Genomic DNA, 10,000 nt, shown 5'->3' on the forward strand with positions numbered 1-10,000 from the left:
ATTCGCCAGCTGATGGATCTCCATGACGGCATTCAGGAACTGAAGCAGGAGTGTGCAAAAGCCATAGAAGAAGAGGAAGAGGAGGAAGAGGAAACTTGTTGGGACTCTGGGAGTGAGGGTGGGCGAAGCAGCAGTATTTCCTCCTTCTCTGGAGAAATGAGCTTTTACACTTCCATCTACTCCTTTAGCACATGCATGAGCCCCGCTTCTCTTGCAGCCTACACACCCAAGCAGGCCTTTAGTAGACGCAGATCTGTGCCCTGAAACCTCCAGTTCAGATCACATGTGCTTGATTAATAATACACCAAGTTCCATTATGCATGTTACATTAGTGTTGAGTCTTAGTGTTGAGTCTCACAGAAGAACAAATTATGTGAGAAATTTCATGTTTTATTGGACTCTGTATTTAAAACAACCGAAGTAACACAACTGCCTTAAGTTCAGAACATACTAAAGAGAAAAGGTCAAATGTTTTACACTGTGAGAAACTTGTCTTTGGTGATAGACTGCTATTCTACCTGAATGCACAAATAGATATACTTTAGAATGCACGGAGGAAGTTTGTTTTACTTAAACAGCTCTTAGCCTGTATATTTGTAAATTCATTTTCTTTCATTGTATTTCATTTTCGAGTGCATTTTCAAACTAAGTGCTTAAGTGTTGTATGATGTTTTTATGACACTGACAGCAAATTACCAGAAATGTAATGTTCTGAAAGCAGAACAATAAACAACTCATTTCTATTGTATTGTGAGAGTCATAGCATGGAACACTTAGATTTTTCTTTTCTTTTTGATAAAGACATGAACATATATTCACTGATTATCAATTTTTTCCAGGACAAATATAAAAAAACTAATGATATAAGACATGATTTGACATCACACTTATTACTAGTACCACAAGTATGATGATTAAAACCTATAAACCTGATCAGTGTCGAGAGTAATTTGTTCATGATGCAAATAAGAAGTTTAAATCATCTATCAAGACATTTTCAAAAAACAGATGAAAACATGTTTTTTTTTAAAGCTGAACAAACATCAACACTTGGTATTTCAGTCATACAACAGATGGTCACAATCTCAGTAATATGAAGAATATATATGCACTACATCATCTATAGTTATTCATAGAAATTCTATCTATGCAAAGCATACTTATAAAATAATACTTCTTAAGGCTAGTGCCCTTTACATCTGGTATTAACATTTGTTTTGTATCTGAATAATATTATGTATAGCCTACAGTATATTATTAAGATACTTTGACCTGCATTGCATGTATACCATAATTCCAATACATCCCCAGTGTGATCATTGCATAGAAATCTGATAATTTAGTGTTAGAATTTACACCTGCTTTCCAATCATGATTCGATCACCAAAATGTGTATGTTAATGCCAGGCGTAAAGGGTGGTATATGTAGTTTTGATTGCAAATCTCATCACCCAGTTTGACTGATATGGTCAAGTTTTCACAAAGCGCTCTCCAGGAAAGGAGAGTTATTTCTGTCAAACATGTTTCTTTCCACTCCTATACACACATCTGCTTGCCAGTGCATTGATTACCCTATGGGGTCACAGGTGGTCAGCGCTGTCAGCTTCCAGGAGCAGAGATCCGTTCTCCCGTCTGAGCCTCTGAATCTCCTGATCGAGACCCAGCAGAGTCTGAGCCAGCTGACAATCCTGAGAGCGCATCTCCAGCTGCATGACAATCACACAGCAACAGATTAGACACAGTCACATACCCATCCATCAAAAAACAAACAATCCAACACCACAATTTAAAATGTCACTTAGGATGTAATAGAGTAAGTGGTTTTTAAACTTACCAGTTCTGATCTTAACCAAGTTATGGCTCCATCTATTTTGGCTCTCCGAAGCTCTTCGTTTACTTGGAAACTCTTTCCGATCGGGTGAATAGCTGTGTCAGCAGAGGTTCTTGGTTCTGCTGATGTTCTGAAAGCATGTAACAGCCTGTTCTTGATGTTCTCCAGAACCATGCTGGATACTGAGTCCTCATATTGAGTTTCGGAGTTCATTGTGATATCCAGTCGAGCAATAACCGCGAGCACAACAGAGTTCTGGTCCAAATGTCCCTCTGAAATGATAAGAGTGCTTTTATACCGCGCCAGTATTTTTCATTGCCTTCTCTTCTACACAACCGAAGCTTTAGCCATCCTTTCACTTCAGTCTTTCTCCTTCTTAGGCACACTGTCTCTTCGAACTAAATTGCAGAGATCGATACCGAGATTCCATCCCGGATTTTAAGCTTGTTTTGTGTCTCTCCTGCTCTGGCACCAGCTTGTTTTGTCACTGTTTCTATGGAAATCCAGCCCCTCCACCCCATCCCTGTCAGTAACCCCAATAAGAACGGAGGGACATTGTAGACAAAGACTATTGTTGCATTTGAAGAACTGAAAAGATTCCCCTCCCCTTCTCCTTCTTTCTGCTCCTCTAAGCCCCCATTCAAGCATTGTGTGAGAAAGATCTCAGTCATGTCAATGAGGCATCACTGTCTCTGTTTTACAGCAAGTTTTCTCTGACTTTAGATGGGTTTTAGCTGCTGAAAGATCTCCCTTTCAGCGCCACAAACAAATGAGTGGTTGGGAAGTCGGACACTGTTACTCAACGGTTTGTTAAGAGCAAAAACGTTTTCCTCACTTTTGTGGACATGGAATTCTCAGAGGAATGGAGAATCCACATCGTTTTGGCAGACCGAGAACAATCTTTTCATTCTCTAGAGAAACAGCAACAGAAGTCTGGTTTCTGCCTTCTGTTGTGTACAATGACTACACAGGCGAATAAGTGAGAGAAGGAAGGAGGGAACATATTGAAAGGCTTGACTGACAAAATCCTGTCAGCTCTTAAAGGACCTTTTATTTATCACCTAAAGGAAGCTGAATGAGAGACACAAAACGTGCATAGTGGAGAAAAAATGCAAGCAAAAATGCATTTCCTTCAGTTATCTGTAGACTCTGGATTAGATCTTGGACTTAATGAAGTCTCAGTGCATCCATAAATGTGATATATATTAACAATCTCTGGACGTGCTGCTTAAAATAATGCAAATGTTACGCTGCATTCATTGGACCTCACATAGAAATAAGATTAAGATTTCCGGTCATAAAGCAGAGAAGAACATGACAATATTATAAAGGCTGAATGTGCTGCCATCAAGCTTGCTCTGACAATTCAGAACAAGCCATTTATCTCAGAAAAGACAGCCTGAATGGAAATGTGCACAAAACATATTCTTGTGTCTAAGAATTATTTTATAAACTTTATATTAAGTGTACCAAAAATAATAGATATATATATATATATATATATATATATATATATATATATATATATATATATATATATAAAATTGGTAGCACTTTATTTTACAGTCCTGTTCCTCATGTACATACTATGTATTTATTATAGTATTTACAATAACTATGTAATAACAAGGTACTAACCCTGAACCTACCCCTAAACCTAACCCTACCCCATGTAGTTACCTTGTATTACCAGAACTTTTTTAGATAGATACTATGTAAGTACACTATGAGTACATGTTAGTATATGTACTGTAAAATAAAGTGCAACCAAAAAATCCATATATGAAAAAGCTTCTTTCAGGTTCACAATTCAGTCTGAATTACTCTTAGCAAATTAGCATTTTTAAAAAATTAAGAAAAATGTAGTCATTTCAAATGGCTGCAATGATCATGGAAATGTATCTGTGAAATTATTAGTTGAACATTATTACGGATTTACATGAGGATAATTTTTTTGAAAGCTGATTGTTCTCCCAGTGTATAAGAAAATAAATAATAAAGGCTTTTACTTATTATTCTTCAAAACATGCAAAGGGATCTTTGGGTGATTTTATTATTATTATTATTATTAAAATGGTTCGTAATATTTACAAAAACTGGTAAAAGCACAAATGTATCATGACATTATAAAATGCATATGCTATATACAGTGAGAAAATATTACATGGTGAATTAGATTAACATTTATGATGATATGTAATATCTCTCCTTTTGGTATAAACAACTCTAAGTCCAACTATTAATAATAAATAAACTGCAAATATTTGGCAAAAGGCAAACACATGGTGCTTCTCTGTGATGGGGATAACCGTACGCTTATTTATCTGATGCAGCTTTGTCGTTTGGTGTGATCTGTCCACTCAACTTCATCAGCAGCTTGACGATAAGGCCAGCCTGGAGAAAAAAAAACACACACACACACTCAGGTTTCACATTGTCACAACGAATGTCAAGATGCAAGGGAGACAAATACCTGTTTGGTGTGTACAATAAAGTTCTTCTTGTTCTCTAGACTGTGTATTTGGACATATTGGTCAGCCTGACCCAACTGCCACACAAATGTCCCATACTCCAGACTAAGATGAAGCACCTGGTTAATAAAAAACAAAACAAAACACAATGTCACAGAAGACTTGAGGAATAAAACACATGTGGAAGCATATGATTTAAAGTTACTTTTGTCTCCATGTTCATTAGATGCAGGCCTTTGGTGTTCACACCCACATACACTCGGATGACCTTGTGGGTACTGGAGCTGGCCTTGGTGAGCACCTGTCCTGTGAAGAAAGCCGCCCCATAGGTTGGGATATCCCAGCAGTTCTGCAGGAAGAGTCTCTGGAGGTGGTGCATCTCTTTACTCACTCCCTCACTAGTGCTCAAATTCTACCGACACACAAACAATTGAGAAAATCGGACCAGTTGCAGAAAGAAAGTTCCCATTTAAGAAGAACACACTGTATTCACTACTGTTCAAAAGTTTGGGGTCAGTAAGATGATAATTAACTTTCGATTAATCAAAGAGTCCTGAAAAACTATATGACGGCTTCCCCAAAAATACTAAGCAGCACAACTGTTTTCAATACTGGCAATAATTATGAATTTTTCTTTAGCATCAGATCAACAAATCAGAATGATTTCTGAAGGATCATGTGACACTGAAGACTGGAGTAATGATGCTGACAATTCAGCTTTGCCATTACAAAAATAAATTGTATTTTCTAATATATGAAATTAGAAAACAGTTGTTTTCAATGTTAATATTTTGTATCAAATAAATGCGGCCTCTGTGAACATAAGATTGGAATAACATTAAAAATCTTACCAACAGCAACATTAAAAGAAAATCTGAATCGACACACCTTGTACTCGTGAAGTATCTTGTTAGTCCAGTGATGTGCTTTGCTCTTGACCTTTGAGATTGGAACTATTGATTTGAGGTTTTCCTCACTGCATTAAACAAGAAATATTCATGTCTTTTACCACAGGCACGGAAACAGTAATTGTCAATATGGGGCAATCGATGAGGAATGAGCTACATACTTCAAAAAGCCATGTTTGTGCTTCTTGCTGTCATGGTTTCCATAAATAATCTGCAGGAGGAGGCTGGCGAGAGTAATTAGCTTGCCATCTGATGCTGATAGGAAGCCTTTGAGGAGGCAGTCACGAGCTTCATCAAACAGCATGAGGATGGACTTTGGATCTTCAACCTAGGAGGGAAGCTTACATTAGTTTCACAGAAGAATGTAGAAAAAGACTCTAAACCAGGGGTCTTCAACTCTGGACCTGGAGATCCACTTTCCTGCAGAGATTAGCTCCAACCTGGATTGGATCGAGGTCTAGAGTTGAGGACCCTTGCTCTAAACCATTGCTTTCAAAACACCATGTGGATCAGGTGGAATTATTGAGCAAAAACAGATTGAGCAAAGATATAATAACATTCTGCCAGAAACCTTTTTTTCTATTTCTAAGGGTAGTCGAACATCTCTGCGCAGGAAGAGCTGAGAAGTTTCCCTTTGGGGATCCAGAGCGGTGAGATCAGTTACTATCTCGCTCCAGATCCGTAAGTGCTGCAAGGGTTTATGGTATGGCTTCAGCTGCAGACCTGAAAAACACCACAGGTCAGATTTGTCTCAATCCAGATCAAATAAGAAAAGCATGAGGCAAAATCTGATGTAATGGACAGAAATGTTACAGAAGTAAGTGAAGGTGATATCTGACTTGTGTTGTGAGTGTATTTTAGCAGGTGTGTGGTGTCTCACTGAGGTTCTCTGAGCAGATCCAGATGGTGAAGTACTGCTGTGTCTCCTGCGACAGTCTCATGCCCTCCATGATCTGCTGCACTGTTGCGTTGTTCCCATGTTTCAGTTCCACAGTCCTGTATGATCCATCCATGCGATAAATTCTCACCTTCTCATACTGAAACACACCAGAACACACTACTCAGTATCTACAAGACTTCAGAATGGCAGCTCTCTGGAGCAGAAGCACTGTGTAGTAGAACGAAGAGGTTTCACTCTCACTGGTTTATTGTTGGCTTGCTGAAGGAGTTTCACCGCCTCCTCCCATTTGTTTTGCTTGTTCTCTTCACATACTTGAAGAGGGGATCGTTTCTGTTGGTCCTCAATATGCTTAAAATGAAAAGAGATTGTATCATAACAAAATCCCAAAATAATTAATCAATCTAACATGGTAGTAATGTGCTAAAAGTGAATTAGCCATTTATAAAAGTATAGTTTGCTATTCCATCCATTTATCCATTCTGCAGACTGCTTATTCACAGGGTTTATTGCTGTATTGCAAAGATTTTCAGATTTTTGAAAGTCTAGAGAGATGTCCTACCAATCCTAAGATTACTAAAAAGTTTTAGAAATAAGTACATTTAAGTATGTAAATATGTAAGTAATTTTATGAAGTTGCTTCACAAGAGACTTGAACTGACAACCTCTTGGTTAGATGCCTAACACTTATCTTATAGTGTCACCAAGAAATGTGCATTCATATGGATGCCAAAGCTCAATAGTACATTGAGAATCAAATCAAATGTAAGAATTTGGATGTACATGCACTGCATGTAGTATTTAATAAATTCAATTAAAATCATTCACAGGCACAACATCTGTAAAAGAAGCAACTTCAGCTGTATTTCTTGCCACAGTACCTCTTGCGGTCTCTGCATGTGTCACACTGAATGCGAACCCATGACATTAAACATTCAGGATCTATGGTGTAACACACTGAGCTAGACACTCATGCATGATCACCAAACTGCTGAGGAGAAGATTCCGTGTGACAATGAGCTCACCAAAAAAGTTACTTAGCATGTTAAACATTAGCATGCTAAACTAACTTAATTCGAATGTAGCCTATGGTTTACCTGAACCTAAGCCGAAGAGCCACATTAGAAAGAATGGCAACCGGTTAGGATGCTAACCAATTAGCATGCTAAGCTAACTAGCATAAATCAACACCGGCATGGAACTGTAGTGAATAGAAAAAATCTGTTCAGTCATTTCTGTGCAACTCGGTCCGTTTTTGCAAAAATCTTTATATCTCTGGAACACTAGGTGTTCAAGCTTAATTTGTGGTTAAAAAGTATATATAAGTTTGTTTGTTTGTTTTTTCTTGGGCTGGGACCGTGTAAATCCATTTAAAGCTTAACTGAAACTGCCATTTGGACCTTCAATCAGTTGGTCCTCACTGAAGTCCATTATATGGAGAAAAATTAATTAATTTCTTATGTGACCGACGAAAGAAAGACATGAACGTTGACATGAAGGTGAGTAAATTATCAGGAAATTTTTATTCTAAAAGTGAACTAATCCTTTAATGTAAAATATCGAATGTGTACAGTTCGAGGTGAGTAATCAGAGTAATTCTTCTAGAACATAGGGTTCAAAAGTTATAACTATTTCAATGTTGAATTCTTTTATTAGTGATAGCACTATAGAGTGAGTCCTAGAGACCCAGATCGCTATTCTTGACCTTCACTACAAGTGTGCCAAATTCATAGTTTTCCTATGTTCCATTCATATGGCTGCCTTAGAAACCCCATACAGAAGATAAAATAATAATATATATAATACATTCTACACTATTTTAAAAAAAGTGTTTTTCATTCAATTAATTACTTTGTTAATACATTAATTATATTAATATGATTTATATTATATTTAATTTAAATGAATAGTGTTTTAAGGGCACAGGTAATCTGAATATAAAAAAGGGGAAATTGGCACAGACAATTAAATATAAAATATTGTATTTCTCACTCTGTCTATGTCCGGGTGCTGCAGAAGCAGCTGTACAATTTCAGCATGGCCCCCAATGGCTGCAAAGTGTAAAGGAGAGCTCAGCTGGCCGTTTAACAGATTGGGGTTACAGTTCCCTTTCTCCAACAGAAGCTTGGTGGCCTCCACCTTTCCATGCCTGTAGTCAGAGGAAAAACATATTGATTTATATTTTTGAGAGCCTATTATATAATTTAATTGAGCAAAGTGGAGAGATGATAAGATAAGAAAATAAGGAAAAGGGATCCAAGTGATCTCATATTTCTGACCTAAACAAACTTGAAAGAAACAAGAAGCTGTTTTTTACCAGCATGCGTAATGAATGGGTGCCCACTGGTCACTGTCCAGCTGTTTAACCGAGAAACCACTGTCCAGTAGTTTAGACAGAAGCTCAGTGTCTCCTTCACAGGCACTGCGGTGCAGAGGGAAATCATCCACCCACTGGTGCTCTCTACAGGACACACAGAGTGGTGACAGAAATCATGATCAATCCACCAACAGATGTATATATCTCTGATTATTATTGTCTTAATATAATACACAGAACATTGACATTTTAAGTGCATATACTGACTTGTCTTCTGTGACACTGGTCATACTGTGCTGCCATTTGTCTCTCTTTGGAATCTGGATTTTGGAATAATCTGGTGCTCCCAAGCCAAAGTAAGGGTTGATGACGACTTTGTCCACCTTTATACAAGAGTTTAATAGTTAAATCATCATTTTAACTATTATTATGTATTTAAGTGATCAATTAAGAATTGCACAAGACAAATGACTAATGAGTTTGAGGCCAATAAGATGTTTTAAGGTCTTCAGCGTCAGTCTTCAATGATCCTTCGGAAATCATTCTAGTACGCTGATTGGGTGCTTAAGAAAAAAAATCGTATTTTTAATGTTGAAAACAGTACTGCTTAACATTTCTGTTAAATGAGGATAATTGTGTTCATTATATAAGAACAGCATTTATTTTAAATAGAAATTATATAACATTATAAATATCTTTTCTGTCATTTTTCATCAAATGAATGCGTCCTTGCTGAATAAAAAGCATTAATTTCTATATTGACCCCAAACCTTTAAATAGTAGGGTACTTGGGTCTGTTCAATTAAATGGCTATGAATGCAATTCAAAACACAACCTACAGTACTTTTCTGGACATAATCATAAAATAGTGTCTCACTCTGTTAGTGTACTGCAGATCTGACCCATAAAGCGGGTTCTCAATGCACAAGTCCGCTTTCTCCAGGGACATCATCTTGCTCTTGATCTCCAGAGCTGTATAACCCATATGGAGTGGGCCGTTGGTTTGCTTGCTTTCCACTGCATAGGCTGGATTACTCACATTAGTCTTCACACGTTCTACTGGAGCCGGCCGGAAAAGTGCAGTAATGGCGTGAGGCACAGTGTGCTGCTCTGCTAACCACCTGACACAAGCAGTGGCAATACTTTATTAACACCTACTGTAGTTAACAACAACTATTCAAAACACATTTGTCTTTCAATGCAAATGTATTCCTAAAAAGGGAATACAATAAACTTTTAGAAAATAAAAACATAACATTTCAAGTTTTTCTCTACCAAGAAAACAGACCAAAAGTACTGATATTTGTCCAATCATAGAATGAGAATGTCACCTCTACCTAATACTAACCGAAAGGCTACTGGTTATAACAACAACAATAGTTATGACAATACATCCAACAGTTAATAAGCCACATAGAAAAAAAAGTTTCTAAAATAAGTCCTATCAGCATGATTTCCAGACACTTTGGTGGTCAGGGTCGATGTTCAGACTTACTTGTCCAGAGCGAGTAGCATCTTTGAGGTGGTGGAGGAGAAATGGGCACTGGTTTCATTACACACACGCATAATGTCATG

General features: G+C 37.4%; 1 protein-coding gene across 1 annotated transcript in view; it reads right to left on the reverse strand.

Moving 5' to 3' along the window:
• Positions 1-3,876: 3,876 nt before the first annotated feature.
• LOC127934931 (krev interaction trapped protein 1-like) overlaps positions 3,877-10,000 on the reverse strand; it is a 7,575-nt gene continuing 1,451 nt past the window's right edge. The window contains exons 5-17 of the mRNA XM_052532499.1: positions 9,921-10,000; positions 9,303-9,546; positions 8,693-8,808; positions 8,426-8,569; positions 8,101-8,257; positions 6,352-6,459; positions 6,091-6,247; positions 5,782-5,933; positions 5,372-5,538; positions 5,191-5,278; positions 4,508-4,714; positions 4,305-4,421; positions 3,877-4,225 (exon numbers count right to left, since the gene is read on the reverse strand). The exon at positions 9,921-10,000 is cut by the window's right edge and continues 50 nt beyond it. Coding sequence (XP_052388459.1) covers positions 4,148-4,225; positions 4,305-4,421; positions 4,508-4,714; positions 5,191-5,278; positions 5,372-5,538; positions 5,782-5,933; positions 6,091-6,247; positions 6,352-6,459; positions 8,101-8,257; positions 8,426-8,569; positions 8,693-8,808; positions 9,303-9,546; positions 9,921-10,000 — 1,815 coding nt within the window. The 3' untranslated portion in view covers positions 3,877-4,147. The remainder of the gene's footprint in view (positions 4,226-4,304; positions 4,422-4,507; positions 4,715-5,190; positions 5,279-5,371; positions 5,539-5,781; positions 5,934-6,090; positions 6,248-6,351; positions 6,460-8,100; positions 8,258-8,425; positions 8,570-8,692; positions 8,809-9,302; positions 9,547-9,920) is intronic.

The sequence above is a fragment of the Carassius gibelio genome, chromosome A19, assembly GCF_023724105.1.
Source record: "Carassius gibelio isolate Cgi1373 ecotype wild population from Czech Republic chromosome A19, carGib1.2-hapl.c, whole genome shotgun sequence".
Classification (NCBI taxonomy): domain Eukaryota; kingdom Metazoa; phylum Chordata; class Actinopteri; order Cypriniformes; family Cyprinidae; genus Carassius; species Carassius gibelio.